Source organism: Fonsecaea monophora, assembly GCF_001642475.1.
Source record: "Fonsecaea monophora strain CBS 269.37 chromosome Unknown Scaff75, whole genome shotgun sequence".
Lineage (NCBI taxonomy): Eukaryota > Fungi > Ascomycota > Eurotiomycetes > Chaetothyriales > Herpotrichiellaceae > Fonsecaea > Fonsecaea monophora.
The window spans coordinates 1-14032 of NW_019174006.1; the positions used below are offsets into that span (position 1 = coordinate 1).

At 52.3% G+C, this 14032-nt stretch overlaps 5 protein-coding genes across 5 annotated transcripts; 2 read left to right on the plus strand and 3 right to left on the minus strand.

Annotated features, from left to right (window-relative positions):
* Nucleotides 1-940: 940 nt before the first annotated feature.
* AYO21_08515 (hypothetical protein) lies at nt 941-2425 on the minus strand (the record flags this gene model as incomplete). Its single annotated transcript, XM_022658458.1, has 4 exons — nt 941-1282; nt 1333-1546; nt 1605-1771; nt 1823-2425. The coding sequence occupies 4 exons, from the start codon at nt 2423-2425 to the stop codon at nt 941-943; spliced, it is 1326 nt and encodes a 441-aa protein (XP_022509168.1).
* Nucleotides 2426-3118: 693 nt separating this feature from the next.
* On the minus strand, nt 3119-4515 carry AYO21_08516 (hypothetical protein; the record flags this gene model as incomplete). The annotated part of the gene is made up of 2 exons (XM_022658459.1): nt 3119-4107; nt 4197-4515. The coding sequence occupies 2 exons, from the start codon at nt 4513-4515 to the stop codon at nt 3119-3121; spliced, it is 1308 nt and encodes a 435-aa protein (XP_022509169.1).
* A 293-nt stretch (nt 4516-4808) lies between these two features.
* Nucleotides 4809-6448, minus strand: AYO21_08517 (hypothetical protein; the record flags this gene model as incomplete). The annotated part of the gene is made up of 3 exons (XM_022658460.1): nt 4809-5261; nt 5305-5351; nt 5428-6448. 3 exons carry the CDS (start codon nt 6446-6448, stop codon nt 4809-4811), a joined length of 1521 nt encoding a protein of 506 aa, XP_022509170.1.
* Nucleotides 6449-8825: 2377 nt separating this feature from the next.
* AYO21_08518 (hypothetical protein) lies at nt 8826-11532 on the plus strand (the record flags this gene model as incomplete). The annotated part of the gene is made up of 2 exons (XM_022658461.1): nt 8826-9645; nt 9752-11532. 2 exons carry the CDS (start codon nt 8826-8828, stop codon nt 11530-11532), a joined length of 2601 nt encoding a protein of 866 aa, XP_022509171.1.
* A 124-nt stretch (nt 11533-11656) lies between these two features.
* On the plus strand, nt 11657-13853 carry AYO21_08519 (hypothetical protein; the record flags this gene model as incomplete). Its single annotated transcript, XM_022658462.1, has 2 exons — nt 11657-11886; nt 12692-13853. The coding sequence occupies 2 exons, from the start codon at nt 11657-11659 to the stop codon at nt 13851-13853; spliced, it is 1392 nt and encodes a 463-aa protein (XP_022509172.1).
* Between the last annotated feature and the right edge of the window lie 179 nt (nt 13854-14032).

The window sequence follows — 14032 nt, forward strand, 5'->3', positions numbered from 1 at the left end:
GGGGGGGGTTGGTCGTCCAAGCCAAGCCCTCACGGAAGTTGTTTCCAGTGAGGAGATCGAATCAGCAAGTCCTCGCTCGATAGATCGAAAATGGCTGGGCACTCGATAAGCGCAGACGCCCGCGGGCGCTCACTCGGCGTGGGATCTGGGCTGCATCGACAGGCTGGCTGGCTTGGGCGAAGGAAGAGGAACGAGCCATGTAGGTAGGTGTAGCTCGCTCGTTTGCTCGCTCGCTGGCCAGCCCGTGGATCTGCTCTGCAAGTGCCACCACCAGTCAACGAGTCCCAGCGCCAAGGGGAACAATTTTTGCCGCTGAAATTGTGGATACATGGACCCTAGCGATATACCATTTCACTAGGTCTGCTACGGCTAGACTTCCTGAACCGGCGCCCAGTTAGTCCATACTTTGCAGATTTTCATTGGCTGAATATTTCTTAGCATCTGATCCGCCACAACTCAGTCACTGTAGTACTGCGCCGAGCCCCAAAAGTCCAGACCGTCGCCTTGTTTTTCGTCTGGCAAGGTCATTTTGGTCTTTTGACTGAACTGTCTCGACTTGCCGAGACAAGGGAGCACGCGCATGCACATTCACAATGTCTCGTCGTACCTAGTAGTAGAAGTAGAGGCAGCCTGCCTTTTTCCCTTAGTTGGTCAATACGAAACTACCATATAAAGGTGTTAGTGTAGCAGCCTGAAAAGCAAATAATCGTGCTCCGGTCTCCGACTCCGCGCGCAACAAACTCGCAGAGCTTCAAGCAGAGCTCTAGCTGTACTGGACCCTGGCCTTCATTGCAACGGGTCCCCGAAAAAAAGAAATTGGGTCATCAGCGCACAAGACACCCCAGCTCTGAAAAGAACAGTCTGAGAAGCGTAGGAAAAAATCATCTCCCCATATCGTAACGGTCTGGACGTTAATGCCGTCACCGAGCCTCCACATCCGCTACTCGCCCTCTGCTTCCTCCTCAGCTGCAGTCCTCAACTCATACGCAAGATCATAACATTCCGCGAGAAGATCGTTCACACTGCCTTGTCCCTCTGGGATATCATTGCCAATTTGGAACTTCCCATCAACCCGCATGTTGTCAATAGAGTTGAGCTTCATGCTGTAAGGATACAATTCTCGGGGATTGGAAACACCCCCCGCCTTCTTGACCTCGACCAGACATTTCCGCAAAGTGAGAAGCTGGTTGTATATAGGAAGTAGCGCTTCCGAAACCGGCTCGGATGCGATCAGCAACTGATAAATGTACGCATATCCTCGCCGGATCAGGTAGAGCAACGTCTGTCAATGCGGGTCAGTAACTGTGGCCGATTCACATATGGAAATCTTACTCTTTGTGCGTGTAGGTCCGCAGGGTGGCCTTCGGCGTCGAAGAAATTCCCATCTCGTCTCGAATCGTCAATGCGATCCAACTTCCTCTGCCACATAAACAAGTCGGTTTCGCGGAGGGACCAAGCTTGGGTCATGGTCAGTCGATCGAGCTGATTGCGGATTTCCAGGAGTTGATCATAAATATCTTGGAATCTCTCGTCTATCTTGCCTTGCCTGGTCCGAAGAGGTTAGCCGACAAAATCCAAAAGGAAAATGGGCACAAGCAACTTACTTTTGTTCGACTATGTCAGTGAATTTGAGGCACCTTTCAAGCAGAGGTACCACCAAGTCTTGCCCGCCCTTGACTTCCCCTTGTTCACTCGGGAGTTTTCCATCCTTCATGGTTGCTTGGATCTGCAGAAGCTGCTCCCGCAGTTCGTTCAAATCTTTCTGGCTGAACTACACAAGATTTAGTATAGAAATGTGACAGAGTTCGATTTGAGGAAGTACCTTGCTCCTGGTGTTCAAGGCCGCAATAGCTCGGAGAATAGAGACCAGTTTCTCCCAAATTGGGGTCATTTCCGGTGAGAGTGTAGAAAGGAAGTTGCGCAGTTCCTGCAGCATTTCCCGGCAAACCTCCAGGCGATATTGGATGCGCGTCAATAAGTGATTGGAGTACTTCTCCTTGCCGTGGTCGAGAGTGATCTGCATCTTCTCAAGTGTGTGTTCCAAACTGGTCAAGTCTCTCTTGCTATAAAACGCAGCTTCTTTGAGGTGTTGACACAGGCGCGTGATGTTTCCGGTCATGGCGTAGAGCGCAGGCGCTTCGTTGTTCCGTCCCACCGCCATAAAGAAGAGGGACACAAGTTGAAGACAGTCATCCAGGACGGTGTCGACTCGGTTTTGCAGTAAAATTTCCGGACCTCGGACAGAGTTGAGGATCGAGACTTGCTCAATGACCTGCTCATACAAGGGAAGGACATCGGAGGATTTGACATAGGTGCTTTTGTCTTGCTTGAGGAGGAGCAACTTGTCTCTGATCAGGAGCAGCTTGTCCAGGATCGGTTTCTCTTGAGGCCCGACGGGCGCAGTTGTAATGGGTGAATCAGACATGGTCGGTGGTGTTCATCAGAGGCAAATTTTGGTAATCTGGGGGAGGGGCAGCAGTACAACCGGCGCAGCGGGCACGCACGAGAGGTGTCTGTGGGCAAGAGTCGTCGTGAAGGTCAGGCGTCGCGGACAAAGTGTGTCGTGAAACAAGAAGCGAGTCGGCTTCAATTTTGCCGTCGACAGCAATTCAGTTTGACAGTGGGCAGTGATTGAGTTGTGCCTGCGCATACAGGTACATGCAGTGGATTTGGTGGGATGCACAGGCACGGGCACAGCATGATATTGGAAATGGTGGGCATGCGGTCATTCAGCTGCTTAGAGAGAAACTTGCCCCGCGCGGCTCGCACTGGCAGCAAAATGCTGGCTAATCAGAGGGCCCAGCGAAAGCCCCAGAGAACTCACGACCCCCGGCCGTCCCGGGCTAGCCTAAGGCACTGGAGGACGCCTGGACGCCCATGTGAAGCACCTACAAGTAGAAACCTAGAGAACTAACTGGGGGAGCCACCAGGGGTTCCCCTCGCCTTGGCATTTGGACTTTCCAGCCCGATCCGCGCCCCACCTTGTTACGATCCAAAGTCGCAGCCCCGAATCCCACCGACGAAGAAAGTCCGTGATCCTCTGGTGCGCCAGCCTTGTCTACAATACATGTCTTTGCTACTTGAATTGAAGGTCTGAAGCTTTGATCCCTCCTTGTTCTCACCACCATACATTCTGTCTCCACGGTATCGTATCCCAGAAGCGCACCTTTCGGCCGCATACTCCGGCAGCCATACAATCCCGCCACGCACTGTACATCAGGATCGCCATACTCTGACCTTCACTAGTCTGATTGACGGGGCTTGTACTTGGGACGTGGTCGACATCTGCCACGGGATCAACACTGCCGTCTTGGTTGATATGCTGGGCTACGGCATGACGGTTCAATTCAGCCCAGTCAAGAAAGCGCGGTCTTCCATAGACCTCTGGTAAGAGCACTGCCAGTCTATAGACTGCGGAGGCCATCAGCGCAGTGCCCGCAGCATCTCCATAAGCCCAGAGAGAAGACCGATGAGATGGCCCGTCCAGATAGTTCTTCAGAAGACCAGACTTCTCATCTCGACTCTGGGCCATGGTACACTTCAGCATATCGTCAATGATACCTGTCAGTGCCTTTGTGCTCCGGACCCTGAACTCAAGGTATTGGAGCCTCTCGATTGCACTGTTTGAAGGAGGCTGCCACCTCAAGATCGTGGCCAAGACCCGAGCCATTCCTGCTACAGCCCATGCATTGCTAGTAAGCCATACATTTGGGTCTGTACAGCAGATTCCGGGCTCCAGCTGTGAGGGCTCTGAGACAATATGCCTCCATAGGCCATGACAATTCTGTCCATCTTGTAGCGAGATACTCGTCCTCAGAACGACGTTGTAAAGCTGACATTGCTGCACAGATGTTTTTAAGATCTCCATGTCCTGGAAAGCCACACCATAGTATGCAAGGAATGGAGGCACCATATAGACGAAATCACCCCAGAGTTCAGGAGGCTCCTCGCGGTGTGAGATGGGTGACGACATGAGATGACCGTTGAACCGTGTGGCTTTTGTCATGAGGTAGTTTGCCTGCCGCTTTGCAGCGTCGAGGTAGGTCCCATTGTGGTGGGATAGAAGTAAGGCGGCTGTTCCAAGAGACGCAGAATCCGCTGCTGAGCCTGTCCCCTTGTGAGTCTGAGGGATCCAGGCCATAGTCAGAGCCAACTCCGTCGCCCATATTGACCAATAGGAACCGATTACAACTTACCTTCGCCGTCGACCAGTAGATCTGAGCCATTGGTCCATATCACGCCTCTGGCAAAGGCAAGACCTTCGACTTTGGAGGGATCAGGGATCCTGGGTATCTGTCCTTGCGGAAATGGATGGGACCCAAAGACAGTCAAGTCGCCGTCATAGAACTCAAGAAGAGCTTCAGTCAGCGTTCCAAACTCCCAGGACCGTGAAGTGAGGGCGTAGGCCTTCGCAAGAACCGGTTGCGGCTCAAAGCCTGCGTCTGGTGGGGAAAGAGGAGTCCAGATGATAACCGCCATGACAGCCACAGCCAGACTTGCTACATAGTACTTCATGTTGTCGCTCTTATCCAAAGATCCAGGACATCACTTCTGAGGGATAGGGTGAAACGAACGAAATCCGAGTTTCGAGCGCGACAATATCAGGCTAAATGTGCGTTGATGTGATGACGCAGCTTTACGGTTTGTTACAATGGTATAGGCACTTACAACAGGTACTACGGCCTGGCTCCAATTCTACCTCGGATTTCTAGCACGGATGAGAGAGGAAAAGGAGACAAGTTGAAACACCATGGCAAAATGAGTTTCGTCTCACGCGGTAGAGATGCCTAGATGAACCGAGACTCTTGTCAAGGGCGCTCATAAACTCTCTCGCCTTCAAACCAAGTGCCCAGGACCTGAGCTCCATCGAATTCACCTTTGCTCAGGTCACGGTCGATCATTATGAAGTTGGCTTTCTTTCCAACCTCAATGGTTCCAGTCTTGTCTTCTCGGCCCGTTGCTATCGCACCTGCGACTGTTAGCATCTTACAGATTGCTTCGGCAGCTGTAATTGTCACGGCCTCTGTTGCTGGCAGCGCAGCTGCGACGCTGTCCGCAATCAGAGCGCAAGCAGGTAGGAGGGACGGGTCTTGGAAGGCCCAGTCACTTCCAATCGTCAGATGAGCTCCGTTTTTGATCATCTTCCCCCAACTCCAGTCCATCAGGCCATTGGACATGGTGGTGAGCGGATGAACAAAGAACGTTGAGGGAGACATCTCGGCGGTGACATTGAGCTGCCGGAAGCGTGGATAATCATCTGCCTGCATTAGCAGTCTTCTCACCAATCCCAGATATGGGACATACCATCATGCACACCGCTGCAATGCGCAATTTCATGCCTTGGCCCTTGACTATTGGTCTTCCTTACAGCCTCGTACACATCCAAGGCTCGACGTGTACTGCCAAATCCTGTGCAGTGGATCTTACATGTCATGCCCCTCGCATCCATCTTCGAGACGGCTTCGGCCAGGTCGTCGATCTGTATCTTGCTCTCGTCAATCGCTCCAGACTCGGTGAGACCGGCGTGCGTGTAGTACGGATGCAGCGGGACACCATCCAGCATGAATTTGACGAAATTGGTCTGGACATGTTGAGACCGTAAACTGTCCGCCTGATCAAGCGTCTTGTGCAGGGTTTCGAGACATTCTTCCGCAAGCTGCTCTGGCTTGTATACGATGTGCGTTTGCACATCCACTTTCAGCTCCCCAGTAGCATCGAGCTCCCCTAGTGCTTTGAGAATGAGCGTATTCGACGCCGCTTCTTGGAAACTGGTCACTCCTACCGAGTGAAGCAGCTTCACTGCGTGCAGAATACTGCGTTTGATGTGTGCCATTTCTGGTTTCGGCATCGCGAGTGCCGCCTTGGTCATGGCTAGCTCGGTCATTTCACCAGTCAAGGTGCCATCTGCGCGGCGGAAGAAATGGCTGTGTGGCCCGTCAGGTTCTGTGAGGCTGTATCCCGATCTCTCCAGAGCGGCGGTATTGAGGAACATTGCATGACCTGCCCCTCCCCGCAAAAGGACTGGAGTATCGGGGAATTCACGGTCGAGGGCTTCTCGATCGAAATCCTCAATGCGGTAGAGGTCACCAACTATCCAGTCTCCATATGCATGGGCGTGTTCACAGGCGCACGATGGCGACTTGAGCCTCTCGGCGATGTTGGACGTGGTGACGTCGAACCCTGGCTTCAGATTGGAGAGACGAGAGAGCCCTGCGACAAGAATATGGACATGGGCATCGTGAATACCCGGCATCACAAAGCGCGACTGTAGGTCAAATGTGGGAAGATTCTCGCGGCGTGCGATGTCTAGAATGTCACTGTTGGTTCCGACGGCCGTAAACTCGCCGCTTGCTGAGACTATGAATGCCTCGACGCGGTCTCCATGATTGCTTGCCGTGAAGATGTTGCCAGAGTGGTATGCCACAGGTCCTTTATCTTTTGCTGCCATGGTCTGGACCTAGATGCGGGCTACTGCTGCCACAAGATCAAAGAGTGGGAGGATCGGTGTTGCAACAGACCCGTTTTATGGGTATAAATGGGCTTGACGTGTCCTCGAGGTGCGATAGATGGATAGATTTCTACTCAGTAGAGATATGAAGTTTGGACTTGGACCATAGCGACAGGTACAGAAGCCATGGCATTTTATCTGGACTTTGAGGAGAGATGTCAGCATTTATTGTTTAGGCGTTCCGCAGAGCAGTGAGATATATCTACCTATCTGCTCCCACTCGGTACATGTTCCGAGTTGCAACGGTCTCTTTGTCTCGAAGAAGCGAGCCCCGAAGTCGTCAAAAGTCGTCAGCTTGTTCTTGGCCTCGACCATCTAATATGCGGTGAAGGAGGTAGATGGTCAGCAGAAAGTGAGTGATGGCACAAATCTCCCGATCTGGTTGTGGGTGTTGAATGTTACGTTGTACTGGTAGAGTCCTGGAAAGTCTCTCGCAGCCGAGAAGAGCTGAGGGGTTTGGGTACTGGTATCCAGGTAGTCGCTTCAAGGTACTTGAAACCTCGTACTTGTACCTGTTGTACCTGTTGCACTTGTACATGTACCTCGCAAAGGGACGGAGCGTTTCCTTTTCGGGGTGTAACACAAGGCTGCAGCTTCGCAATGTTGCATCACGTCTTTCACTTGGTAATTCCTTCTGCATATGTCTCAAGTCTCTGCTGTTCTTCCTCAAACTGATTCGCCCATCTTCACCGGAATGCCTCGTGGGCATATCCCTTGATGAATACCTGACGAGATTGTCCTATAAGCCTCGCCAAAGCTGTCCGAACAGACACGAGATCCATTCTAATCCGGCTCATCACAAAATCCTTCGACTGCTCACCTCCAAGGCATCTAAATGCCTGCAGCACTACAGCCTCATCAAGATGATGCGCGAGGCAACGACACTTGAGGTCTGCTGGTATCTATCGCCACCGCAAGGTTTTCTACGAGTAACTAAGGATGATAAATAGCTGGATGTTGCCATACTGCCAAGTGAGAAGAAAAATTTGAGATACATGCCATGCAACTAGGCAGGGAGCGCTAAGCGACTGGCCCGCGGGCTCAGCAGATCCCAGGTCGTCCATATGGGCGGGAACACGGGCATCTGAGTAAAGTGTGGCGCAGGCTATCTCATGGTTCCCCGGTAGTTCAGGCATGCCAGGCTCAAACTCGAAGCTAAGCACCTCAACCTACTCCCTCCTCCGTATCATAAGCGACGATCATGGCTTAGGTCTTCAAAGGTCTCACCTCCTCGAGCAATCATGGCGGCTCCAGTTCGATGCCAATCCCCATCATGAAACGGGATGAGCTTTTTGCACCGACTACCTAATTGGCCTATGGCCCGTGCCCACTGTGGCAGATGGCGACTACAATTGCCTTTCTTCACTCTACCGTTGCAGGAAACGAGACTTCCCGAAAGGAAAAATACCCCAAATTCGATGCCATCATGGACCACACTTTCCTTGTTTCTCAGCAAAGCCTGAAAGATGGGAGTCTCTTACTCTCTCGCCTTTTCGCTTTTGCCAATCATCGCTGCGGTGCTGTTTTTTCCATCCTTGGAAAGCAATTCCATTTGTTTCCTTTCGGATTTTTAAGGTGCACTGCTTTTTACCGCAATTGGACAATCGTGTTGAGCATTGGGGAGTGGCCAGTGCGCCTCCGGCTTCCGACTCAGGCCATGATTATTGGAAATGTCGAGGCTTGGTGAAAGTGTTTCCCGAAAATGGATTCGGGAGAATCGTTAATTCACCCTAACCCGCAGTCTCGTTGTTGGACACTGGAACAGCTGGGTATATCGTCTATTATCGACCAAGACGGTAAAGAGCAGTTGTTGATCCAACTTGACTCGAATGCATCAGACAAACACCTCCAGTCTTCTGAAGCAATTTTGGACAGGTCAACGGGTCGTTGGACACCGTGTACACCTCGTACACCTCGAATTGCGCGTTCAAAGCCCGAGCTACCACAGCGCCCGTCACGCTGTTCATTGAATGAAGAACCAGACACTAAGAGTTGGACAAGCCATCTCCCCCGTAATGAAAATGTACACTGGTTCTTGACCAGCGTGGACTGGAATTCGACCGATTTTGGGCCTTTGGACACCTGGCCAATTTCTCTAAGGACGGTCGTCAGTCTTGTACTGGCTGATAACTCGCCCGCCGTTGTCTACTGGGGGCCTTCTTTTTCTGCTTGCTTCAATTTAACGGCATACAACGACGTGTGCCAGAGGCTCAACACTCAGTCCGAAATACAAGGAAAACCTTTCAAGGACATATGGGAACAATCATGGTCGACCTTGGAAAGCTTTTATAGGGTGATGCAAGACAACAGTCGCACCATGAAGAGCATGGAGCTGACCTTGTTTCCCCAACAGCCTAACGGGCGTCTTGAAGAGAGTTTTTGGAACGGAACCCTACTGCCTATCCTCGATGAGCAGGGCAAAGTAAACGGCTTTTACAACCGGGCAACCGAGATTACCAATGAAAAGGTGAGGGAAAGGAGGTCGAAGATGCTTTACTCAATCAGCGCACCGCCAACAGATCCGAATGGGTCGGTTTGGGAGCATCTTTTCCAAGCCTTGAAAGAGAACCCACATGACTTCCCCATGGCTTTCGCATACTCGGCTGAAGATGATACCTCATCTTGCAAGCTGACTTTACAACAATCGTTGGGATTACCGCCAGGTGGACATCCTCTGGTTCCCAAGTACGTGGATATTTACGAAGGGTCCGCAGGATTTCTATTCTATTATCGCCGATTGAAAGCCACAAATAAACCGATTATACTCCATCATCTGGACAACACCCTCCCTAGAAAATTCCTGGAAGGGTTCGATTGGCGTGGCTACGGTGATACCCCAATATCCATGGCACTGATACCTGTTTCTGTCAGCAGCAGACTGCTGGGTGTGGTCGTGTTTGGCCTCAATCCGAGGAGAAACTATCAGAAAGAAGATGAAGCTTTCATACAATCCTTGTGTCGACAAGCATCTGCCACCATTGCCTTTGCTGTCGACCGTGAAGAAGCATATGAGCGCGCTGAAAGACTCACTCTACAGCTTCAAGAAAGGGAGCGGCAGATCAGAGAGATTGCTGAACATGGCCCAGTGGGTATGATTCGTCTTACTCCTGCCGGAAATATCATATGGGCCAATCGACGTGAGTATTCTGCTTTTCAAAAGATCATCGTGAATGCCACCTCGTATCCAAGTCGTCGTTTTGTTCGCTCTGTGAACTTGCAATATACGCTTACAGATATCCACAGAGTACTACGAGATGACTGGTCACTCCCTCGAAGACAGATACGAGTTTTCTTTCCTTGAGCCTCTCCATCCCAGTGAAAAAGACCATATGATGGGAGTGTGGCACGAACTGCTCAAGGATCTTCAGCCCGTCAGCCAGGAGCTGCGACTACGAAAAACGTGGCAGCCTCCAGCTACTGCTGGAAATCCATGTCCGAGCGAAGAATCTTGTTGGTTGATGCTACATGCATTCCCAACTCTCGAGGATGGAAAGGTCAAAAGCATTGTCTGCTGTGTCACAGACATTAGCAAAACCAAGTGGACAGAAGAAGTTCAGAGTCGCCTGGCTCTCGAGGCAACCGAGGCACGAAAGTTACAAGAGGCATTCATTGATTTCGTGTCTCACGAGATGAGGAATCCTCTGGGGGCAATTACCCAGCTTGCAGATGGGATTGCTGCGTCTCTAGACGACTGGACTTCGTCAGATCGGTCACCAGAGGCCACACACCAGCTGCTCAAGGATAATGTCGAATATGCAAAGACAATATTGCTGTGTGCTTCACACCAGAAACGTATTGTCGATGATGTTCTAACACTGTCAAAATTGGACTCTCAGCTTCTCTCCATCACCCCAGTTGTGACCAAACCACATGTTGTGGTCGAGTCGGTGTTGACCATGTTTCGAGCAGAGTTTAATACACATTCGATCACTGTTGAAAGCGCTGCAGACGACACATTGGAGCGATACAACGTCGACTGGGTTTGTGTAGATCCAGTGCGGCTGACGCAGATATTCATCAACCTCTTAACAAATGCAATCAAATTCACAAAACTCGAAGCTGTCCGCAAAATCACTATCCGACGATCAGTTTTCATCGGCCAGCCGCCGCACATGGACAATATCGTTTGGTTTCCTGCGAAGAAACAGAAGCGTCCACCTATACAGTTTCCTCAGTGGGCAGAAGGCGAGCCGGTAAATCTACTTTTCTCGGTCTCGGATACAGGCAGGGGCTTGGAACAGGAGGAGATGGCTCGACTATTCCATAGATTTCAGCAAGGGACGAAGAAGACGCATATCAAATATGGTGGCTCTGGTCTTGGGCTTTTCATCTCTCGCGAACTTACCGAAAACATGGGAGGCGAAATTGGAGTGATCACTGAAAGGGGCAAAGGCAGCACTTTTGCATTCTACGTACAAGCACGCCGAGCAGCCGCTCCTGACGACGATGTGCGGGTGCCCCAAGCTCCAGACTCATCATCGATGCCGCGGCGTACGTCTACCGCTCTCAAGGCGGACATTCCGGTTAGAGGATCTCCCAGCATCACTCCAACCGAGCGGCCGCCTTCTGTGCTTCTTGTTGAAGACAACATCATCAATGCGCAGGTCCTCACCAAACAGCTCGAAAGGGGAGGTTGCACAGTTTACAATGCGAATCACGGAATTGAGGCCCTGGATTTCCTCCCCCGAACAAGGGCGTGGCACGATTATCGACCGATCCAAATGGTCGAGACTCCTTCATCCAACCTGGACGTTGATATCGATTGCATATTGATGGACGTGGAGATGCCGGTGTTGGACGGCTTAACGTGTACCAAGCGCATACGGGAGCTGGAGCGAAAGGGAAAGTTGAGGCGACATATCCACATCATTGCGATCACCGCGAACGCCCGGGCAGAGCAGATTGATGCGGCTTTTGAGGCAGGTGTCGATGACATCCTCCCCAAGCCATTCCGCGTCGTGGAACTGCTGGAGAAAATCGAGAACAACAGGAAGAAGGGCAAAATTCCGATCGATGGTGAATAGAACATGCAATTTCGAGACCAGCTTTGGCGTTCCAGGGTGGTACCCAGCCTACCATCGGACTCTCAATATCAGTCTATCAAAATTGGAGGTGATGGATTTGCGAGGGAAGCAGAGAGACTATACAATGACACGTTGTCGGATCCCTACAGAACCTGCTTCTACCGGCCACCGTCTCAATCATTCGGACTGTGGATTTGACGACGAAGGGTCGGAAGATTGGGGAGTTGGGCCAAAGTGCCTCCACAAGGTCTGTATCCAAAAGATTGTCTCCAACGTCCCAAACACCATCAGAGAAGCGATCACAGTGATCTTGACGGCGCGAGAGGCACCCAGATGTGATAAGCTGAACGAAGGGTAAGAAGGGTTCGGCCGACTTTGACTCGATTGAGACGTCTTGGTGTTGGGATTGGGTGGCTGCTCAGTGTGGGTGGATGATGATGCTGGGCGGCTGAATTGTTGTCGCAGTTCGGTAAAGTTCTGGAGTGGCTGAGATGGTAGTCCGAGGTCGAGTGTCGATAGTCCAGGCTTGAGACGCAGCCTTGACAAGACGAGAGGAGAAGGTGTTAAAAGTACTGGCATTGCTGATTGAAAAACGACTTTCTTAGGTGGATGTAGGGCCATTTGCTTTTGGGAGATGTTGGGTGCTGGACGCAGGAAAGGCTGGAGCGCAGGGCGGCAGCGGTGATGATATATTTGTTCTCGAGACGGACTGCCTCCATGGCACTGATACCCCTGGGTTTTGTGATCCGCATGATGAAATCGTGCTTGGTCTCGGGTGTGAGACTGTGAAGAGGAACTGCGGTATAAACTACACTAATTGATTCGTTGCCTGCGATGTGGCGGCACCAGCGGCGACTCCACCTCGTGATCGTGATCGTATTCGTACCTTTTGTTTTCGTTCCCCAGCGACTTGATGCTTGGTTTACCTCGTACACGATCCTCTTTCCCACTTCCACACCCACCCCAGTCAGTCAGTCAGCGCCATTTCCCTTGACTGTGCCTCCTCTTCTGTTTCGTTATCGAGCAATCGAAAAGGCTCCCTTCCCCTGATGCCTCCACGACGCTCGCATCAAAAGTCGCGCCGAGGTTGCCTAACCTGCAAACGGGCCCATGTCAAATGCACCCAGACGGGACCCCCTTGTGGCCGCTGCAAACTTAGGGGAACAGCATGCGAGTACCTCTATGCGAGTCCAGACTCTAACAGCCTTGCACAGGCGCAAGATCCGCCATTATTGGATCGTGGGGCTCCGGTGGCGGCAACGGAAGAGGAACCGCCGCCGCCGTTCCCGAATGAGGCTGGCTTGCTGGACCTCCAGCTCATGCATCGCTGGTCGACGGTGACTTACAAGAGCCTGTGCAGCAAGGTGGCCGAGGATGATTATATCTGGCAGATCGCCGTGCCGCGGTGGTCGCTGCAGCACGATTTCCTCCGCGCGGGCCTTTTCGCCCTGGCCGCCTTCGACTCGGCCAGCTGTTGCTCAGCCGCCTCTGGATCGCCAGACCGGGCGAAATACCTCGCCGTGGCCGTCGAGTACCAGACCCATGCGCTCAACAGCTTCCGCCGTCGGCTCCAGCAGCACCAAGGAATCTCCGACAAGGAAACCTGCGAGGTGTTGCTGTGCTTTTCTCTCATGCTCATGGTGCTCGCGCTGGCGTCGTCGCAGTTCATGGTTGAGTTGGCCTGTGGCTCTCAAGGCGGCGGTGGCGGCGATGACGACGACAGTATGGTGCTCAACACGCTGACGCACTTTGAGCTGCTGCGCGGATGCAGCACCGTTCTCGGCGACACGGCAGAGCAATACCTGGCCCAGAATTCCTACATACAGAAACTCATCCCTTTCGAGATGCTACCTCGATCGCCGTTGGACGACGACACGGCTGTTGCCCTGTCCCAACTGAAGACGGCCAATACGCGGAGAATCAACTCGACCGTGGACGAATGCTGCCAGCACCAGGTCCAGCACGCCGCACACTCTGAAGCGTGCAAGAAGGCCATCACCATGCTCGAGGAATGCTTCGCCAAATGTGTCGGCCAGGGCAAAGATCTCGACTATCAAGGCTACGTGTTGGGCTGGCTGAATATGGCCGGCGAGGACTATGTCTACGCCATCAGGGCTAATGATCACGTCGCGCTGCTGGTGTTGATGCACTGGGGCGCGCTGGTTGAGAGACTCGGCCGCCGCGTCTGGTGGGCCAGAGACTTTGGGAGGCTTCTGGTCGAGGAGATCTCTGCAAAGGCACTCCAGAGGCAGACGGCCGATGACTTGACCACGGATCTCATCGCTTCGGCGAGAAGGATAATGAATGGCCCCGCAGTGTGAGCGCGAGGCTGAGTGGCGCGATGGGTAAGGAGCAGACCCCCACACCTCGTCGCAAACGAGACTCGCCCAGGGACGGTGCCAAGACCCGAATACGATCACGAATACGATCACGAGGCTGGCAACAAACTGTGGACCTCCTTTTGATCAATAGTAGCGACAAGGCGGAAAAGCATCGCTTC